The sequence below is a fragment of the Mus caroli genome, unplaced genomic scaffold (genome assembly GCF_978045245.1).
Source record: "Mus caroli unplaced genomic scaffold, Mus_caroli_1 scaffold_18, whole genome shotgun sequence".
Taxonomy (NCBI): domain Eukaryota; kingdom Metazoa; phylum Chordata; class Mammalia; order Rodentia; family Muridae; genus Mus; species Mus caroli.
The window spans coordinates 7,326,757-7,349,000 of NW_028227273.1; the positions used below are offsets into that span (position 1 = coordinate 7,326,757).

General features: G+C 44.0%; 1 protein-coding gene and 1 non-coding gene across 2 annotated transcripts; both read left to right on the forward strand.

The window, feature by feature from the left end:
• Window positions 1-329: 329 nt before the first annotated feature.
• Window positions 330-463, forward strand: LOC115029792 (small nucleolar RNA SNORA17). The gene has a single exon (XR_003835356.1). It is a non-coding gene; the product is annotated as a small nucleolar RNA SNORA17 (small nucleolar RNA).
• Window positions 464-7,039: 6,576 nt separating this feature from the next.
• On the forward strand, window positions 7,040-19,475 carry Calm2 (calmodulin 2). Its single transcript, XM_021186404.2, has 6 exons — window positions 7,040-7,153; window positions 11,223-11,253; window positions 17,060-17,203; window positions 17,277-17,383; window positions 17,795-17,930; window positions 18,830-19,475. The coding sequence occupies exons 1-6, from the start codon at window positions 7,151-7,153 to the stop codon at window positions 18,856-18,858; spliced, it is 450 nt and encodes a 149-aa protein (XP_021042063.1). The 5' UTR covers window positions 7,040-7,150; the 3' UTR covers window positions 18,859-19,475.
• The last annotated feature ends 2,769 nt before the right edge of the window (window positions 19,476-22,244 follow it).

Consider the following 22,244-nt stretch of genomic DNA (forward strand, 5'->3'; position numbering starts at 1 on the left):
GGATGTCCTTTGCCTTGAGCTCTCAAGGCCATGACATAGTGCTTCACCACAGTTCCAAAAGCAATGCGGTCAAGTGAGCATGGAAGAAAACCTGCAGTCCAAACTAGCGTTTCCTCCGTGTAAGCAGTTCAGTTAGAATGTCTTAAAGCTTCTCAAACCATGCAGTGATCCCCTCCGAGTCCCACAAGGGGAGCCTAGAAAGATCAACCGGATAACCAACGAGAGGGAGAAAGAGGAGAGCAGTCTCCAGATGCCAACCTTCATGTCTTGAGGACAGACATCCCAAGATTTCCCCACCGGTCTAAAAAGCATCAAAACCACCAAGCGAACCTGTCCATAGAGGTGTTGCACGTATGACTGTTGCAGCACATGCATGTGTCAGTAGATGGCAGAGGGGAGAGACGCCATGTCTACACCCAGTGTTCTGACCTAGGAACTTCTGAAGAATCAGTAGCCTAACATTCCCTGAATTAAAAAAAAAAAAAAAATGAGCCTGAGACAGCCACCAGACCAGTGCCACACAGGCCCAGGCACACCAGGGAGCAAGCCAGAGACTAGAAGAACCCTGCCTGGCACTGCTGGTCCTAGGCAGGAGTGACAACCCTCTTGGGCCAGTCAGTGAGTGGGAAAAGAAGGGAGCCCTAGACAACCACCAGACTGGTGCCATTGGGCCCAGACAAGGATGTAGCCTGAGATGGTCTGCCCCTTGCCTGGGCAGCAGTAGAGCTTTCCCTGGATGAGGGTTGCAGATGATGAGCAGGCCCTGAGGGCATGAGAGCCAAGAGCCAGCTTTGCCCTTGTCTGCTGGGAGGTGCCTATGATGAAAGAGAGAGACAACCTCTTCTCCTCCCTCATCCTTCACCATCTATAGCAGGTAGGAAAGCTGGCCCTGGGGTCATGAGAGCAGGCAATGTCCCTCACTGGCTACAACACGCCCTGCACCTCACCTGGACAGCAGGGTAGAGCTGGCTCTGACACTGGCCTTGCTGGTGAGCTGGTCTTGAGGGAGTGAAAGCAGGAGAGCTGGGGACCTGACAGCTCTGACAGCTCTCAGGCCCAGATCCAGGGCTTTCAACTGGGCTGCCCCAACATCTACCCCATGGACTAGCTGGTGGTCCTACAGAACCAAAGCTGCAGGATCTCCATGACACAGGGCAACAACTGGGTATCCAAGAGGAGTCCCCGTGAGGATCCAGTATTGGTAGAGTAGCAGAAACCAGAGGCCTGGAATCAGGGCAAGAACTCATTACAAAGAAATGTGGACAGATGTTTAGTCTGTGGGATACACTGTCAAACACTACAGCTTCCACAACAGGATTCCTTTTCTCTCTTAAAGGGAGGATGCAAGGGTGGAGTGGGAGTCCGGGGGAGAGAAAGGAGTGGGATTGGGGTCCATGATGGGAAATCATGATTGGTTCACAAAGAACCAACGAAAAGCTAAACCAAACCAAACCAAACACAAAAAAACCCAAGCCAGTACAAAGACAATGAGGTAAAGGTCTGAGGGACGTTTGCAGGCAGATGTGTCTCCGTGGAGTCTTATTTGCTGCAGTGACATAACACAATCACTCCTTTCTGTACAGTCGTTCAGAGAGGGAAAGCACACTTTGTTTAAGCTTAATTACCTGGTGGCTAGCTGCTTTAATTCTTAATTTCACGATGATAATATATTCTCTAAGTAAGACTAGAGACAAAAACAATTAAAATCCCAATTTAAAAGTAACATAATATTAGCCAGGCAGTGGTGGCACACGCCTTTAGTCCCAACACTTGGGAGGCAGAGGCAGGAGGATTTCTGAGTTTGAGACCAACCTGGTCTTCAGAGTGAGTTCCAGGACAGCCAGGACCACACAGAGAAACCCTGTCTCAAAAAACCAAAAAACAAACAAACACACATAATATCACAGAATGATAAAACCCAACCCAAACCAAGCCAACTCAAACCAACAACAACAAAAACCGTAGGAAAGGTGGGTTGCGGTGGTGCATGCCTTTGATTCCAGCACTTCTGAGGCAGGTGGATCTCGGTGAGTCTGAGGCCAGCCTGGTCTAAATAGCAAGTTCCAGAAGAGCCAGAGCTACGAAGTAAGACCCTGGAGAGAGAGAGAGAGAGAGAGAGAGAGAGAGAGAGAGAGAGAGAGAGAGAGAGAGAGAGAGAGAGCGAGAGAGAGAGAGAGAAGAGAGAGAGAGAGAGAGAGAGAGGTTTACATAACTGTATCTAGCCAACTTGTTTTCTTTGAAACTACTTTGTTGGTTAGCAAACAGAGTGGTGTCTTCTGTGTGCGTGCATTCCTCTCTGTGTCTGTGTGTCTGTGTGTCCCTGTCACTCTGGAAACCAGAGGAGGATGTAGGGTGTCCGGCCCTGTTACTCTGCCTGGTTTCTTTGAAGCAGGGTCTCTCCCTGCACTTGAAGCTCATGTTTCAGTTAGGTGGGCTGACCAGTGTATGCTCAGGATCTGTTTGTCTCTGCCTCCTAATACTGGGGTCATAGGCATCGTGGTCTTACCCGAAGTGATAGGTTTCATTCTGGCATTTTCATACACAGGACTTTATACCTTATCTTAGTCGTCTTCCTCCACTGTCCCCTCCCAGTAACTCCCACATGAGTCCCATTACCTTCTATGCTTTCTTCTGTCTGTCCCCGTGCCTCTCCACCCTCTTAAAATCCCCTCTTCATCGCTCTTTCATCTACATTTAAAAGATATTTTAAGAAAACGATTATTTCTCTTCGGGCTCGTAAGGCAGGGCTGGTGGAATTAGGAAGATGTTATAGGTATGTGTATGTGTGTGTGTGCGTGTGAAAGCCTCAGTCTAAGTGTGAGCCAGTACTCAGTAGAAAGAAAACAGTGAGCAACATCAGCAAAGACAAGCACACAACAGAGGCCTCAGCACATGGATGCTTAAAGGAGTGACGGAGAAAGGGGCTCTTTTTAGGGAAACTGGAAAAGACAGGCCGGACTGGAAGGTTTGGCTCCGATTTGGGATATGGTTGTTTTAGGGCCACCAGGAGCAAGACAACAGTGTTTTCGGGATTTCTAGGTAGCGCCTACCTCGTGAAGGTCCCTCTGTGGTCCTCCTCTAGACACCTCCTCCCACAGGGCTGAGAGGCACTTTCTTACTTAGCTCAAAGGCCAGCACACACACCTTCAAGGCTACTCTGTTGCCCCAGGGTTGGAGAATTCTCTGTTCTTTCCTCAATCTACTTTCCAAGGGATGCACATTTGCTCTGAAGATAATGGATGCTGGTGGAGGTAATCACCACACCTCCCATCCCTTTGTCCTTTCTCACAGGGCTGAAACCACCCCTTTCCCCCTCTCACCTCTACCCACATCCCCATGTGCTATGATTTGGATGTACCCTCTAAACACTTACATGTGGACATTTAACCCCCAAATCCATGTTACTGGAAATTGGAGGCAGGTCTTCAGGAAATAGTGTTAGATTAGGTCAGGATCCCTTTAGTGGCTGTATAAGAAGATACAAACTATTGTGTCGGGTCTGCGTCACCCGGTGAAGCCCTCCACCATGTGATGACGGAGCCAGAAGGTTCGTATACTACACCAAGTACTGGAACTGTGTTCTTGGACTCCCAGGTCTGGAACTGAGAGATGAACTTGCATTACTTAATCTGACCTATTTGCTGTATCAACACGCGTGCCTGTGCGTGCCTGCGCGTGCGTGCGCGTGCCTGTGCATGTGTGCGAGTGCGTGCGTGTGTGTGTGTTTGTGTGTGTACTCTTGCACACATATGGGTATCTGTGCTTGCAGAGGCCAGAAGAGGACATTGGCTTCTCTGTAGTTGGAGTTGCATACAGCTGCCCAACGTGGGTGCTGAGAACTAAACTCTAGTCCTCTGAAAGAAGAGCTAGATAGAGCTCGTGATTGTTGAGCCATCTCTCCAGCCCTGGGTTGACTTGTAAGTATTCTATAACAGCTTGTGTGTGGCAGGCATGGTATTCAAGGCTACACTCCTCAGTGTGGGACCTTTGGAGGCGATTGGATCACGATGGCTCTGACTTCATGAATACATTGATTCCTCCGTGGCCTCATGGATTAATGGCTTGGGGAGGTAGGGAGAGGCTTGGTTATAACATTAAGTTCTCTAAGAGCTTTGTTCTTTCCCCTGCCGTTTCCTCCACACAGGCCTGGAAGTGACAGGGACAAGTGAGTGTCAGCCCCAGCTGCAGCCGCCATGGTGCTTTCTTGAATTGAGGTGTTTCGTCACAGTGATGGAAAGCTAACTGTCGCCTCATCTTAGTCCTGCTTTGCCTCATTAAAGGAAAAACAGCCTAACCTTCTCAGCCAGGGCGACGAGTGCGAACCTCGGGAGAAGATGACTTCTGTCCTACCTTCCCAATTCCATTCTAGATCATAGGAGAGAAATTGACTCATCGCATAGGATCAATGCCCTGGAAAAAGTAGGTCTTAATTTTTTCAATTTGTTCAGAAACCCATAGACTATATTCAAGAATGATGTTCTGTGATGTTATATGTGTTTGTCTCACTGTTAACTAGCAAAACTGGCTAAGAGAGAGAAGCTAGGGACAGGAAGTTCTCCAGAGATAAGGCTGTATTATCTCAATTCAGAAAATGAGGAAGAAGCAGTGATGGGGAAGAACTTTCTTGGTTTTTTTTTTTTTTCCCCCAAGATGGACAAAGGTAGAGAACTCTAAGATCTCACCGTGGGAACCAGACAGAAGAAAAAAAGATATTTTCAAGACTCTGATACACAGTCTTCGCTGACTTTGCTTTTCACTGACAACTGCCAGGGTTAGGCGGAGCTCTCTGTCATATTTCGGAAGACAAGTGCTCTATAAATAAATTGACTTGGAACAGTCTCAAATACACATGAACCGCAATGGCTTTAAATGTAACCCTTGACTTTTCTTTGTCTTCTTAAGAGGTCAACAAGGAAGATTATACAAGAAAGGCTTTACCAAAACCCAACCTAAGAAACCTGGAAGAACTTTCCTATATTCTCTATTTTTTTTTAAAGCTTACAGATTTATTTACTTATTATAGGTAAGTACACTCTAGCTGTCTTCAGACGCCCCAGAAGAGGGTATCAGACCCCATTACAGATGGTTGTGAACCACCATGTGGTTGCTGGGATTTGAACTCAGGACCTTCGGAAGAGCAGTCAGTGCTCTTACCCACTAAGCCATCTCTCCAGCCCTATTCTCTATTTTTTTTAAAAAATTATTTCTATGTACTTGTTAACAAGCACTACCGTGTCTCTCTAGGCACGAGTCAGTGCGTTACTTATCATACATTCTGCACCAATCCTCTTAAAAATTCCTTCCCTTGAAGAGGTGATTATTCATTTTGTCATTCAATTTCCCACCATTAAAAATTTCATATGTAAAATCACCGCATGCTAATGGGGTACTGTGTAAAGAGAGAATATTTTTACTGAGTCAGCTGAAAGACAAAAAAAAAAATCATTAGTAGGTCTTCCATCTGAAGATCTGAGGAGGAGTCACAGACAAATTTCTGAGGTATATCTTGGAAAAACTTTGAATTTACCAGGATGTAGAGCACTGGAACGGAACGGTGGCGTCAGATTCTTGACTGGAGGTGCCCATTTTAAAGTAATATTCCCAAATAATGATATTTATCTCATTTGTAGGATAAGGTTAATTAGCTCTCCTTCCCTTTCAATATTATCAGGGCACCACATTGGCAAGGATAATAGAAACAGAAATCTGAGGTGGGGTTTGTTTTTGTTTTGTTTTCCCATTGAGTGGGCATTCGTTCGAAAGGGTGTCAGCTTTGTCAGTGCTAACTAGAAGGCCGCTTAATGTCTGGTTTCCATGACTGAAAGAGGGCCCAGCTCTGGCTTCATTACAAGCTATGTTTAAAGGTGTGAGGGATGTCTAACTTAGGTAAAGGAGGTTAAAATGGACGGAAGCTCTCCGAGTGGGTACATATAGCTGTTAGCACCGAAATGTTCTTGCTGAACAGGGAAATTATCACGAAGGCAGGCTTCTTTCTGAAGTTGAGGTTTCATCTTGCCTTGCTTTTTAAAAAGTGCTTGCTCTCCACGGTTTGAGGGTTTGCATGGTGGTGCTTTTTCAACTGGGAAGTTCTTTCTGCCTTCGCCATCTTCATAATTCTCTCTGGGCCGTGGCTGTTCCATCAATCTTCTCTGGGCACTGTATTTTTGAGGAAGGAATCCTTATTTTCCTCTCTGACCCCCACCATCCTTTTCTGGTTGTCTACTTTGGGCTTCTAATTTCAGAGGGGCTCCTTGGGGAGACCAGCAAGCACACACTCTCGGATACAGTGGGTTTGAGTAGCTTTCTGATAAATTACTGCTAGGAAAGAAAAGCGAAGGGTAGGCATAAACGGAAGCCCCTTTCTGATTAGCTTGTCAGCTGAGCTGCATGGGTTCTGCACCGTGTAATGAAAAAATGACTGGCCTCCCTATGCAGCAACGCTGAGAAGCTGGGCGCCGGGTGGGGGTTTACTGGGGTGGGGTCCTTCAGTTTTATTTATTTTTTTATTGGCCCGTGTTGTTTTTGTCAGCAGCACCTCCATACGGGGCGGGAAGGTGAGTGTGTGCGTGTGTCTGTGGCAGGGAGGACGGGTGGATGAAGGTCCTCCAGCCGAGCGCAGAGAGAGCCACGCTGCCTCCTGGCGCAGTTGCCAGGACAGCGCGGCGCGAGCAAGCAACGGCAGAAGCCGCAACCGCGTTCCGGCTGCGAGAGAAAGTGACGCATTGCAGGTACAAATCAGCCAATCAGCAGCAAGCTCAAACGAGGTACGCCTGATCCGCCGCCACCGCGGTGCTCCTCCGCGCCGCAAAGTAGCTCCTGCCAGGCGCGGTTTCCCCGGCCTTTTAACGGCTTGCCTGGGAGTGGAACCCACTTACGTCATCCGTCCCCCTGCTCCCCTTTCTCTCTGGCGTGTCTGCCCAGTGACTGCGGAGAAAGGGGGTCTCCCGGAGAGTTGGGGGGAGGGGGCGGGGGCTGGCCGGGACTCGTTCGCTAGGTTCCGTTATCTGGATGAGGCGGAGGGATCTGGCGGAGGGAGGCGGAGGGAGGTGTTTATGAGGGGCTGGGGGCGGAGGAGGAGAATTAGTCCGAGTGGAGCGAGCGAGTCGAGCGGTTGTCTGGTCGCGTCTCGGAAACCCGTAGCCCTTGCAGCATGGTGAGTGCGTAGCTGCGCGGCCGGCGCCCCGCGGGTCGGGGAAAGATGCTGAAGCGGATTGACTAAAGAGGGGACCTCCCTTCTCAGAACTGTCCTCGCCAGAGGGACGGCACAAAAAAAAAAAAAAAAGGCCAGGAGGCCCCCCGCGACACTTGTGTCGCAGGTGTCCCCCACCCCTGTCCTCTTAGGTTCCCTTTTAGATGAGTCGGGGGACGGCTGCGGGGCTTAGCCGGGGGAGGATGGATCTGGGGTGCGGGGCGGTGGGCTCGGTCGAGAGAGCAGAGCAGGAGGCGCTGCGGCCGAGGCGGCGCCAAAGGTCAGCCCGGGGGCCGGATTCAAACCGCCAACGGCCACCGCGGAGCGAGCGCGGGCGCCAGGAAGCGCCTTTGTCCGCCCGGCCGCCATGCGCGGGGGGTGGGGTGGGGAGGAGCGCGGGGCCCCGAGGCGAGCGGGCGCCGTTAGCCCGCATCCCCGCGAGGCCGGGCTGGGCCGGGCCGGGCCGGGGGCGCGCCCCGTGGGTCCAGCCCGTGCGGGGACCCCCGCGGCGGGGGTCGGGTGGGGTGAGCGCGCGGGGCCCGGAGCCGCCGCCCTACGCGGCTCGGCTCGGCTCGCGCCCCAGCTGCTGCGCTGGCACCTGCAGGACTGCGGAGGTCTGGGCGGCCCGCGGCGCTGCGGGGATGGGCGGGGGAGGGGACCCCAGCAGTCCCCCTCCCCCTCCGCGCAGGGCTGCTGCTGCTTGTTCCACTCCATCTGGTGCTGGCTTCCGCTACCCAGACTGGATGATTAATTTTTTTTTATTTTTTTTAAATCGTTGAAGAATACAAGCTTTATGCTGGAAGTCGGGCGCTTTCTCAAAATAAAAAAAAAAAAATAGAGCTCGTAAAGGGAAAGCAACCGACCTCAGTTAGGGTCTCAAAGGCGTTTTTCGGCCCCCATGAGCTAGGGGAAGTAGCAATTAAGGGGCGGGTTGCTAAATTCTTGAGTGCTCAGGCGCTCTCCTGTTCACCTCTACCACACGCAGCGTTCCTTGAAAACGACTTGCGTTTCAGAGTAGAAGTTGCCATCTGATCTTAGTTCTTACGGACAGTTCACCTATACAATAATGGCCGTCAGTAACTGTACACTTAAAGAGTGTACAAGAGAGCAGGAGGTTTTAGAAGGGGCTTTGAAAAAAAAGACCCTCTTCGTGTTTCCTGTTTAAAAAAAAATTAATGAGGACGATAATTTGCAATACTTATTTTACTCCCTTGCCAAATGGTTACAGCAATGGGTGTGTCCAGGAGGCAAGGTGACATCTTAAACAGTAGTTGGGAATCCCTGCCAACTGAAACCTGCAGCCTGCTTGGGTGTGGGGAGTGTTCACCTTGGAGAGAGCTAGCCTTCATTTAACTTTGGTGAATTCTTTTGTTTTGATATATTTTTTAACTAATGAATTTTAATATGCTGACTGAATTTGTTCTTTGTAAGGGGAAACACGATGTAAATTATAGGCATATAATTGACACCCCAAGTTGTATAGTAACTTATTATTTTTTTAGTTAGCATAGGATTTAAATCTTTACTGGAAAATTAGAATTTATATCTTACAGTGGTTCTTCTCCCCAGTAAGTTTTTATAGTTAAATGTATCGTTGCTACATCGACAACTATTCTAGTAACTTCATAATATTTAAGACTTTAGATTCTAAGGACTTTGTTAAAGAGAAAAAAATTGTCCTGTAGGTACCTATGTATGTAGAACTGATTACAAAGCCCTTGGATTTACATGCAGTCACTGTATTTTTATTGGGATGTCATGTATTGAAAGGAATGTGTGCTGTTGATGGCTGGGTGACACAGGATGTAAACTGTAGAAAATGTCTCGAGTATGTCTAAGTCAGTCCATTAAGCTGAAGGTTTTTATTAGGCTCAAAAATAGGGATTTGCTTTGGCTGCATTATAACGTAGAAACTTGTAGCTAAGCTAGAGTTGAGACTTTCAAAGCCCTGATTTCGATGAAGTTTTGTTCTCCCTTGGTTTCTCTTTTGCCTCAGATGTCTTTATAGGAAGGTGCCATTCTGTCAGAATAAAGACCCCCTTTTTCCTACAGAAATAACTTCGATTGGTTTTGCTATAATTGTAGAAGAAATGATAGATGAAGCCTCAATGAATAGGATGAAGATGTTTGTGTTCACTGAAGCCACATTTATTCACAAACGCTAGATTTTTTTTTTTTAAAACTCACTTTTCAGCCATTTGAGTGCTATTTAGAAAATGTTCTAAATGCTCGCGTAATGCATTTAGTTCAGCTGACTTTGTAATGCAGGTTAGTTTCTAAATGAAGATCAACAGTGGTAACCCAGAGTGCAGGATGTAGTTCAGTAGGTTGGGATGGAGCCTGAAAGAAGCCTATGGAATGAGGAGAAAACGGGAGGGTCACGACCATCACAGCATTGCAGCCTTGCGAATGGAGAGAGCTAAGAACTAGTCATCTCTCTGGAGACTTGGTCCCCTCAGTGTGATAAACACATGTTAATGAGCTTGTGTGGTCCCAAAAGTATAATCGTGGTTCTAAGAAAATGGCACTCTCCATAGACAGAAAAAGTAGTTGGAAATACTGAGTGCCAGAAAGTCTTTGCTTTTGATTTTTAGGAGTTTTTATTCTAGAACTTATTGGTAAAGTTTATTTTAAAAACTTAAACTCGGAGCTAGAGAGATGGCTTAAGGGTTAGGAGCACTGATGTTCTTCTTGAGGACCTGGGTTCAATTCTCAGCACCCACGTGGTAGCTCACAACCATCTGTAACTCTAGTTCAAGGGGTCCTAACACAGACCTTGTAGGCAGAATACTAGATGCACATAAAATAAAATTTAGAAAAACTCCTTAAACTCAAGAAAGAACTTTTCACGAAGCCTTGGAAGCAAAAGTTGGAAGGTTTTCGAGTTATCTGAGAAACTAGTTTTTGTGTGCCTGGTTCATTCCTTGAAGGTGATTTGTATGCACTGTTCTAAGATTTATTTATTTATTGTTAGTGTCTTGTCTCCCTGAGACCTTATCTTTTATGTATACACCTATAAGACACCTCCACCAGTCTTTGACCCAACCTATTGAAACTGAAATCTGTAGTCACTGGCTGAGTTCCTGCTCTTAGACATAACGTGCATTCCTTCTGATTTCCACCCTACAGTTAAGCTTGGCATCTTTTAGGCTCAGGGTGATTTCAGTTGATGCTCCTCATGCCTTTTGTTTGTGTGAGTAAATTTTCTTGGCTTAGAGTTACTGTGAAGGAAGCATGGTGCTCTGTAAAAGGCTTGGTATTTGTGTTTTCACCTTCTGTATGGAAAGCGAGCTGCTCAGTTAATTCATATACATTGTAGGTAATCATTCGCTATATGGTTGGTGGTGTAGGTGAAGTTCTCTATGAAAGGTTGAGTAATAGGTCCAAGGTTGCACAACTTATAAAACCAGGGTGTTGAGAGATGGGTATTTAGAGAGGTGTAGTAAAAGACACCGAAAGTCTACTAAACTTCTTGGCTTTTCCCCCTTTTCTCCCCTTAGTACTATTAAGGAGAAATAAGTTTAATTTATATTGTAATTAAATTGGATATTGCTTTTTTAAATTAAGATCTTGCTGTGTTGCCCAGACTGGCCTCCAACTAATGACCATACTGCCATGGATCAAATCTAATTGTTGAGGAGGGAAATTACCTTTTGGGTTCCTCTTCAAATTCTACGCTGTGCCCTAGAGAAATCCATGAGGCCATTCCTAAAAAGGTACAACCCTTCCCTCCCAAAAAAAGGGAGTCTAATTGAAAAGGAAGCTGGTTTTATTGGATATATTTTTGTGTATAAATTACAAGTTTTTTGAAAGTTTTATATCATTCTGAGGTAATTGACATAATCTTGGAGTCAAGTTTGCTTGGCTCCATAGTTGAGTGTGTCCACATTCTGCCTACCCTCTGTGTTCTAGACTCACTAGACTGAATGCAGCTCATAGCACACCATGAACCTTGAAAGTTTTAGACTTGTTTCTGTAACTGCTAGTCTACATACTTATAAGTCATTAATCCACCTTTTTGAACTCTTTGTAGGCTGACCAACTGACTGAAGAGCAGATTGCAGGTAAGAAATATCCTGCTGGATTATATCCATTGTGATTTGTTATAAATTGGATAACAAACACAAGATCATTAAATGAAATGCCTTTGATTATGTCATGGATGGTGACAAGTTGAATGTAGCATAAATACAGTAGTTGAGCTGCCTTTGGCAGTTGTGAATGTAAGCATACACACAATATTTATGTCTGTTTAGAGAGAGGGAAGATGAGAATAGGTATATCAACTGGTGGTGATGGTTTTATTATTTATTTTGTACTTTTTACTACCATCCAAAATGCTTGTAACTTCAGATAATATAAATAATAAAGTGCATGTTTGTGTGTGTGGGTGGGTGGGGGTAAGTAGTATGTATAGTAACTAAATTAAATTGAAATGTAGAGTCAGAAAAATGAATATTGGATTTCCTTTGACTTTAAGTTAGTTAATTTAATAGATTAAGCAACCCCTCATCTCTACGAGACTCATATTCTCCAAAATCCAAAACTTGAGTGCTAAGAGGACACCATTCATAGAAGATGGGGCATTCTGCCTCTTACACAGATGGGTTGTGGTCAAGACGCTTGGACAGTAAAAATACTGTATAAAAATAACTTCTAGTTGTATATAAAGGTATATATGACATGAAATTCTTTGTAATTTGAAACATGTCTGGTCCCAAGCATTTCAGATACACAGTGTTCGGTTTGTATGATGTATTGGTGAATAATAGAGAAAAACATAACAAATGTCGCTGGTATTCTGATTTCTTTTCAGATTTCATAACTCTTTATATATGCCAATGTAGCAATTGAATTGACTTTAAAAACAGTGACAGCTACTGAACTGAACCTCTTAGGAGAAAGAAAGGAGATCAGTGCATAAAACTTGTCTTCACCTGTGTGATCTGCCTGCCAGGACTCTTGGTTTTATTGTGACATTTGGGACAATTCTCTGGTTCTGAAATGTGGAAGCTGCCAGTTGTGTTCTCTCCTTTTCTGTTTCTGAATACAAGGTCCTGCTCTGAAGAACTGACTGGCCTTGAACTCATTTAATTCTGCCTCCTGAGCGCAAGCAAGGGATTTTAGGCATCACCGTTATATGTGGCCTCCTAAGACTTTTATCAGCAATTTAACTTTCATTTTCTCGGTAATTCAGAGGCATTTGATATGTGTCCAAATGTTTTTCTCCCTCTGGTGCTGGAGACTGAACTGAGGGCCTTATGCATACTGGTCAAATGCTGATAGTTCTATCCCTAGCATGTGAATGTTTGACAGTTTAACTGTCTAGCTCGGGCTGGTCTTGAGCATCCTATGAAAGACAAGCTGGTTTGCAGTTTATGACCCTTCTACCTCTGCCCCCGCCCCCAATGCTCTAGCATGCCCTGTTACCTGAGCATTTACCTAAGCTTTTAAAGTTCAACTGTGTCATCCATGTAGAGTAAATCTACTTTCCCTGCAAATCTACAGAAAGCTGGAAACTGTTAGAAGTCACTAGTCCTCAAATACTTGATGACGATATAAAGTAAAAGGCTACTGGATTAAGGACCAAATTTAAACAGGTTTTTAAAAAACTGCTTAATTAATAATTTGATTTAAATCTAGCATTTAATTTTGCAGGTTGGTAAGATAATATCTTGTGTATGTTGAAGTAATAAGGCAGAGCTTTGACTTTTTTGTTGAGTTGTATTGGTTTGTTATGTTGAAATTCAGTCACACTTATGCTAAAGAACTCCAACCTTAGTTACACCATTAAATTACCAAGAATTCCTTTTTTCCTCAGCTATTTCTTTTTTTATTTCCCCCCTTTGGGAGATTAGGTTGGGCTAATAGCTCCTTTCTGACACTTTGGCTGTCTCATGTATCTGGTCAAATATTGGTCCCTCCTGCTTACAACAGACATTTCAGGGTAGAAAAATGTATTGATATAAGGTTTCTATCATTCTGGGCAGTGGTGGCGCATGCCTTTAATCACAGCACTTGGGAGGCAGAGGCAGGCAGATTTCCGAGTTCAAGGCCAGCCTGGTCTACAAAGTGAGTTCCAGGACAGCCAGGGCTACATCTGTCTCGAAAAACCAAAAAAAAAGTTTTCTATCATATTTGATTGTTTTAGAAAGCTCTCTATATCTGGTCAATGTAATAGATGAAGTCTTCAATGACTTGTAGTTATCAGAAAGTTGTCTATCCAAGGTAAATAGTCTCAACACTTGGGGTCTGAAGCAAGGGGCTCACAAACTTGAGAGCAGCCTAAACTCCATAGCTAGATAGTTTGTGTCCTAAGGTTGGCTTTATAAAGGGCAGGGGGCTGGAGAGGAGTTCTCTCTCTGTTCTGCCTTTTTCTCTAGTACTGATGTCAAGCCCAGTGCCTACTGTGCATTATGTTCTAAGTAAGTGTTTCTGAGTGGATAACTGCCGAGCAGTGCCGAGAACCCACTAGCAGTGTCTTGTCCTCCCTCTCCAAGGCCCTGCTCCTGAAGTTCAATCTACCTTAAAGGCACACTTGGTTTTTGGTTTTGTTTTGTTTTTTCCTTAAAGCTGGTGGTCAGTGATATTCTGAAGTCTAAAATCTCGTCCTTCCAGGAAGAAATGTTGACCATCTAGGGACTTAAAATGTGACATTTTATGAGCAGTTGAAACTATTTTTATTCTCATAGTATAATGATTACTACTATAGATTTGTTTAGAAATTCTACAGTAAATAACTTAGTCTAGAAATGAAATAGTACTTGTTCCGGTGAAAGTTACTAAAATCTATATTACCTTAAGATAATTTCCTAACGAATAGCTCATTCTAGCATGACACCAGTAACTGAATTGTTTCACATTTGAAAGACTGGTAGTGAAGGTACTTAAAACTTTTTAAATGAGGTCTCAGTCTTCAACTCTGAAGGTCCAGGTTTGGTTTGATAAGGACATTAATCTTAGTCCATTTGTGGCAGTGGTTACCCTGACTACAGAGGCTTGCTGTGCCCTGGGGCACTCATAGTCTCAAGTCTTACAGTTACTTAACTGAACAAATAAAACTAAAAATAAATTCTGACTTCTGAAAATTTCAGTCTTGGTATAGAAGCCCTTTGGACTGGGCCCTTTACACCTACATATAAGATAGCTGTGATAGTGAGTATTTTTATTACGTATTTAACTTTTAGCTCCTGATTTTATAATTCTGATATTATTAATGGGAATTAATGCTTAGAATAAAGTGCTCCTGTGTGTAAGTACATGTTGTGCTGGTTCTGAAGAGCAGATGAACTGCAAAAGCAGAGGGATGCCGGGCAGTTGTAGCGCACGCCTTTAATCCCAGCACTCTGGAGGCAGAGGCAGGTGGATTTCTGAGTTCGAGGCCAGCTTGGTCTACAGAGTGAGTTCCAGGACAGCCAGGGCTACACACAGAGAAACCCTGTCTCGAAACCCCCCCCCCCCCCCCAAAAAAAAGTAGAGATTTGGCCTTTGAATAATGTCATTAGTTTCCTTTATTTTGTACATAAATTAAGAGGTATAGCATGGATAATCTGTTTTGTTTGGAGACAAGGCCCAGGCAGGCCTCTAATTCTTGATCCTCCTGCCCCAGCCTCTCCAGTTCTGGAATTACCACCGTGGCCTGACCCATGGATGTTTTAAACCTTTAAATTTAGGATACATAAACTTTGCCATCTATTTCCTACAAATAGGTTAGCGTAGTTAAACCGTATAATAACTTGATTGTTGCTACTTAAACATTGGGAGGTTATGCACATAGATGATAAAAGATCATTTTTATGGTTAAGTATGTAACTCAAGTACTTTAACCTTTTTTTTTGTTTGTTTTTCGAGACAGGGTTTCTCTGTATAGCCCTGGCTGTCCTGGAACTCACTTTGTAGACCAGGCTGGCCTCGAACTCAGAAATCTGCCTGCCTCTGCCTCCCGAGTGCTGGGATTAAAGGCGTGCGTGCGCCACTACGCCTGGCATACTTTAACCTTTTAATAATTTAGTAAATGATTGACTATGGATCTATTCTGATAATTTATTTCTAGATAATTTGTGCATCTTGTTTGTAGGTGGGGAACACATTGATTTGTATAGTAATTAGATTAGTGTCTTTAGTACTGTATACAAGTTACTCAGTTATTGCACCCAGTTCCTAATTAAGCTTCTGACGGACGGATAATAGATGAGTTCCTCGGGAGATGTTGGAATGGATAGACCTGTGCATATATGTGGAGAGAGAGAATCATGTGCACGTATGTGGAGAGTGTTGAGTTACCACAGATGAGTCAGTGCAGCCGAACCCAAGTAAAAAGCTGACCAGGTGTTTATATGCTGCATAAGTGACTTGGTGTCCTCAAAGGTAATAGGATCTGGTAATTGTTTGGGTAATTTTCACAAAAGAACTCAAATCAGGAGGCAGTTTACACAGTAGAAGCAAAGAGGAGGGGAGCTTTGAACCAAAATACTGGTTGCAGAAGTAGGAAAAAAACGAATCAGTAGCATTTAGTACAGCTTTTTTATAGACTTCAGGGGAACTAGTTAAAGTGACTTCCTTTGTTTTTGCTTAGTTCCTGGAGTGGCTGAGGATTATAAAATTACATGTCTTTCTTGAGGTCAATCAAGGGGAATCTGTTTTAAATTGGATAGTCTGAAGGATGAGAAAATGCGGGTCTTTGTGAATGGGCATAGACAAAATGACCAGAGATTAAACGGAAACAGACAAGCCCCAGAGCCGTGTGAGTGTAAGGTGGAAAGGAAACTGCAGTGTTCTTAAGGAGGCCGAGAGAGGTGTGAGTTAGTCAAGTTGAGCTGAAGGTCTTCAGCAGGTGATTTGGTAATACCAATAATGGGTTAATATAGAGGGATGTATGCAAGTAGTGGTGCTCTCCAATTTAAGGAAATTATTATAAAATTTGAAGTTTTATGTCAGTGGACAAAGTCTTTAGATAGATGGGTGGGTCTAGAGATGATGTGAACCAGAACTGCAGAGAGTAACTTACAGCAGAGACAGACTAGCACCAGCACCATCTCATTTTCTTAAACATGTCAGGTACAGTTCACGTGGCAGAGCTTAGCAGCTCGGGAACTTTGGAACTGCTGTTTTGTTTGCAAAAAAGTCTAATCTGTTTAGAAAAATACCTTATTTACTTGTTACCTATTGGTTTGACCTTGTTATTGCTTTGTTATCTAAGCTATGACCTTGGGAGTACCATAGTTAATTTCTCAGTTTCTGTCTTGAAGAGAAAAGTTTCTTTTTTTTTTTTGGTTTTTCGAGACAGGGTTTCTCTGTATAGCCCTGGTTTCATCAATACCCTGATACCAGTTCAAATTAGAAGGAACGTGATCATAATTTCATACATTCTTAAGAATAATGTATATTTTACTTTTATAATAAAGTTTTAAAGCTTAAAAAGTTTTCTATTCAAAATTGCCTTTGTTCTCTATAATCTTAGATCTAAGTAGACATTGATAGCTTGGCTCAATTATTAATATCAGTATTTGATGGTTTGTTTCTTGATGTTAGGAAACTAGTCCATTTAATATTTTTCTGAAGTTCTTGCTTTGATTTAGTATTTTGTTAATTTTAGTCATAATTTTAGACATGAAGGTCCCTCTAAACAACTGTCTGAATATTGGATTTTCCTGAGATTTTTAAACCTTCCTGGTAGCTCAGTATGAACACATAGTGGCTTGGTTAGCCAAAGATTTTGACAAATTCTCACAAGGTATTCCCACCTAACTTACTAGGAGTCCGAGTTCCACTTGAGATGCTGTCTGTTGTCGCTTTCTTGGAGAGTTAGTACACTTTACTGCAGGGCCGTGGTGCTAACCTGTGTGTCTGGACTTGTGTTCTCTCTGGCAGAGTTCAAAGAAGCCTTCTCACTATTTGACAAGGATGGGGATGGGACAATAACAACAAAGGAGCTGGGGACAGTGATGAGGTCCCTGGGGCAGAACCCCACAGAAGCAGAACTGCAGGACATGATCAATGAAGTGGATGCAGATGGTGAGTGTAGCTTGGGCTGCAGGGTTTGTCACAGAGGCGTTGCATCTTGTATGTTTACACAGACTATTTTCAGGCAATGGCACAATTGATTTCCCTGAATTCCTGACAATGATGGCAAGAAAAATGAAAGACACAGACAGTGAAGAAGAGATTAGAGAAGCATTCCGTGTGTTTGATAAGGTAAGGCTCGGGCGCATTCGTGGGCAGTGGAATGAGACCAATAGGGCCTCCCCGGGGACCCCGTGTAAACTTACTGCAGAGGATGCATATGTCATGTGCCTTTGGAGCCAGGGAGTAGTAGCTCGAGACAGCCTACTTAATGACATTTACAGATCAGGTAGTGTGGATTCTCTTCACTTTGTGTGAAAAAAGTCACCCCTGCCTCCACATCCACCCAAGACAGGGTTTCTCTGTGTAGTCCTAACTGCCCTGGAACTCCCTGTATACCAGACTGCTGCAGACTCAGAGAGATCCACCTGCCTCTGCCTCCACTTGATAGAAATTTCTAGAGTCTACTTTTGTAACATGAAATTGTTCATTAATGTAGGAATTCACGTATTACTCAGACATCATCCTCCCACTTTGTTGTAGGATGGCAATGGCTATATTAGTGCAGCAGAGCTTCGCCATGTGATGACAAACCTTGGAGAGAAGTTAACAGATGAAGAGGTCGATGAGATGATCAGGGAAGCAGACATTGACGGGGACGGTCAGGTAAACTACGAAGGTGAGTCACAAGGGCTGTCTCGCTAGCTAGCACACTCCACATGCTGAATTAATTCTAGGTAAAGTTACCAAGGAGGCTCATAGCTGAAGATCAGTAATCTTTACCTCCCGAAATTTGGGTGCTAAAATAGTTCTCACTAAACTTATGTCATTTAAAATGTCTGCCAACAAGGCTCCATGACTCACCTGAGAACTCCGACTCTCAGGTCTATACCTGCACCTAGAACACTGTAACAAGGTGTTGTTAGCATTTGGACGGAGCTGTGCAGTTTTTGTAGAAGGTGATGGGATCATTTTAAAAGTTTGAAATTTTACTGTGAATTTCCTAAAATGAAATTAACAGACTGTATGTGACTAGGTTCAGTTTCTTTCTTTCTGACTCCAGTCTGGAATGGTTTTAATTCAAAACTATCTTGGTTACTTGAAATTCGGATGGCTGCTTGGGAAGTGAGGGTTTTAGAAATGGAAAGGACTTCTTTCTGCCTTCACTTTTCCACGACGTAACAGTTGTAAGCAGCATAAATGTTAGCCTTATAAAAGTTAAAACAGCTGTTGCACTGAGGTTACAATTGACTTTTGACCTAACTGATATAAAATTTAAGTGTAAACTAAGCCAAGAATGCTCTCCCTCCCGTTCTGTCCTGGGGATTGAACTCTGGGCCTTACCTATGCTAGGCAACTGTTGTACCAGTAAGCTCTGTCCCACAGCCCCAACATTAACTGCCTCGTGTTTAATGACCTATCTAAGTTTATAGTGACTTATGAAGATAAACTTTGGCCATTAACTGGCTTCCCTGCTGCTGTGGTGATTGTAGGAAGGGACAGAGGTGCAGTGTGTGATCACGCTGGCTTGTCCTTTGGATGACTCACGTTTCTGTGTTTCTTTTTTTTTTTTTTCAGAGTTTGTACAAATGATGACAGCGAAGTGAAGACATTGTACAGAATGTGTTAAATTTCTTGTACAAAATTGTTTATTTGCCTTTTCTTTGTTTGTAACTTATCTGTAAAAGGTTTCCCCCCCCCTACTGTCAAAAAATATGCATGTATAGTAATTAGGACTTCATTCCTCCATGTTTTCTTCCCTTATCTTACTGTCATTGTCCTTAAACCTTATTTTAGAAAATTGATCAAGTAACATGTTGCATGTGGCTTACTCTGGATATATCTAAGCCCTTCTGCACATCTAAACTTAGATGGAGTTGGTCCAATGAGGGAACATCTGGGTTATGCCTTTTTTAAAGTAGCTTTTAGGAACTGTCAGCATGTTGTTGTTGAAGTGTGGAGCTGTAACTCTGCGTGGACTGTGGACAGTCAACAATATGTACTTAAAAGTTGCACTATTGCAAAACGGGTGTTTTATCCAGGTACTCGGACACTATTTTTTTGTACTGCTGGTATTGTACCAGGAACATTTTCTTTTATTGTTACTTGCTTTTTAAACTTTGTTTAGCCACTTAAAGAAAACCTGCTCATGGCACAACTTGCCTCAAATCCATTCCAAGTTGTATATTTGTTTTCCAATAAAAAAAAATTACAATTTACCCAATTGTTGCTCTGAATCTGAGTGATTTAATAACTATTAGTGTCTGATTTGGGGGATAGTGTGTGAAATTGTTTTCTCCATGGTGTGAGGTAGACTCTTGTAGGAACTTCCTGCCCTTACAAAAATTAAAAGCCCTTTTTATGGCTGAGCCTTTAAAGGCAGAGGCAGGCACGTCTCTTAAATTTAGGGGCCAGCCTGATGCCTGGTCTACATAGCACATACCAGGCCAGACTGGACTCCACAGTGAGACCCTGTCTCCAAGAAGAAGAAAAAAACCCTTTTATAAATGAACCTTTTGTAAGGAATTGGGATGTAATACATACTTACCATTTACCTTTTCTAATTTAAAGATTTTAGGTTGATGGGTATGAGTGTTTGGCCTGTATGTATACCACATGTGTGCCTACTGCCCTTAGCAGTCAGGAGAGGGTACCGGGCCCAAGAACAATGTACCAGCTTGTGGATGCTGGGAATGCACGCATCCTGGTTCCTCAGTAAGCACGAGTGCTTTCAACTGCTGAAGCCCTAACTCTCCAGCCTGGCTTCCTACCTCTGAGAGCAGCTGCGGCTTTGTCCGCAGCTCACTAGCTGAAGGATGCTATGATTTACCTTTGTTTCTTAGCTTCTCAGAGAGCGATTGCAGCTGTGCTTGCTTATCTGCTTATATATAGCCTGGTTTACCATAACACAGTTTTAGGGTTAGGTAAGCAGATCACCTAAGCTGTATTTTTTAGCTTTTGCTTGTTTCTGCTGCCATTGCTTTCTCTGTAATTTAGGTTCAAGGCATGGTTACCAAGGTTTTCCTTTTCTGCTATTTAAATATCGAATTCCCTAGCAAACCACAGCCAAGGTTGAAAGGGTGAGTGGAGTTCTTCCATGCTTACTGTGGCCGAGAGATTGAGGGTTGTCCTGGACGGTGGGGCAGCTCATTGCACAGTAGGTTACTGCCTTGTTGCTATAGAGGGAGGGAGGGAGGGAGGGAGGCAGGGAGGTCAGGCACTAACCCTGCTCATCCTGTTCCTCAGGTGAAAGCTTTGCTGAAATAGATGGCCATTTGGGAGGCCCTGCCATTGAGCGGTGTTAGTCTTTTTTAGGGGGGGGGGAGGGGGGAGCGGTTGGGTTTTCGAGACAGGGTTTCTCTGTGTAGCCCTGGCTGTCCTGGAACTCACTCTGTAGATCAGGCTGGCCTCGAACTCAGAAATTCACCTGCCTCTGCCTCCCGAGTGCTGGGATCAAAGGCGTGCGCCAGCACTGCCGGGCTGCAGTGTTAGTCTTTAAAGGATCATAAATGTTTTCCCTGGGGTGGTAAATGGCTTTCACCTTTGTGGATGCCACTGTGAATGATCTTCAGGTCTGCTGTCCAAGATCTTAGTTAATTTACATACAAGATGCCATCACTGTTGCCAAGGACTCTTTCTGGATGTCCAGTGAGATAGTGATTCTTTTTAATACTCTATGCTGGCCTTTTGGCTTAAGTATTACCGAGTTTTAAGCCAGGTGCCCCTGTAAAATGAGAACAGTTCCATTAATGTATTTTTTCCAGTTGTTTGGAAGTCCAAATAAATTAATAACTAAGGTACAAATAACCAATAATGAAGTTAAAGAAAGTGTGTGGTGTGTGTGTGTGTGTTGGAATTACAGTGTGTGCCACCATGCCTGGTGGCTTTCTTGCCCTCGTGCTGGGACTCGAGGCCATTGAGCTACATCCCTAGCCCACTTGTGCCATGTTTTTTAGTGGTTTTATGTCATAGAGCACAGAAGACATACAAGGAGTGTTACCCTCGTTTTCCAGGATATTGAAAAATACATAATTTCTATGATCACAGATGTTCAAACCCTTGGAACTACTCTGTAAGCAATCATTTGAGCCAGGACTAGGATTAAAACCATGTCCAAGTCTATCGACAATGTTAGTGTTTGTTTTGCAGGACTGTGTAGTAATTAATCCTTGAATGCTATGTGTAGCATGTTTGCTCTGAGATGATCCTGCCAGTTAAAGCACATTTTTAGAGATGTGGGTGCATATGACTGCCATGAGTTCATTCAGGACCTGTGGAGAGGAGGAGGAGGGTCAGGGCCTCTGAACTGCCATGTGGGTGTTGGAAACCAAACCTAGGTCATGTGTAAGAGCAGCAAGTGCTCTCTAGCTGAGCTCAAGCCCTCAAGTTTAGGAAATCATTTCTGTGTCAGGATAATGTGTTAACCATTTATGGTGGTGGTTTTTCAGTTTGAGATCAGTGAATGGCAGTTTAAAGTTACTTTCAAGAGGTATTTGGCACAAACTTGGGAGTCAAACTCTTCAGCCTTGAGGATTATCCTTGGGAAGTAAAATTTCCCAAGAAATTTTAGAAAAAACATTTTTGGAGGTCTGATGGGTAACAGGTATTACTAGACACTAATTATCTTGTAGTTCTGTCTTACATTATTGTTAACCAGGAAAGAAATCTTGATCCTTTATACAGTGGTAGCGGTGGGTTTTGTTTAGTTTTTTCCTTAACTCCTTGAACTTCCACCTTGAAGTTCTAATCCTCCTTCTAACCCACCTCTTCCCCCACACTCCCCACCCCCCAGCACTAGGATGCCACCCTGTGCCCAGGCTGTGTGATACTGGAGCTAACTTCACGGCTGGGGCATGCCAGACAGCAACTGCCAAATGAGCCTTGTTGCAGCCCCAGCAATGTTTTCCGCAGCTTTGTTCGGTTTGCTCTATGGATGAAAGTCCTTGAAACCAGTGACCTACATGTTTCTAGTCAGGGTAGACTGTTTTTTTCA

Bases quoted from the DNA above. Each gene is read 5' to 3' on its own strand.
- Calm2 (XM_021186404.2), top strand. The intron at 11,254-17,059 runs GTAAGAAATATC...TCTCTCTGGCAG, and splicing joins GACTGAAGAGCAGATTGCAG to AGTTCAAAGAAGCCTTCTCA. The intron at 17,931-18,829 runs GTGAGTCACAAG...TTTTTTTTTCAG, and splicing joins CGGTCAGGTAAACTACGAAG to AGTTTGTACAAATGATGACA.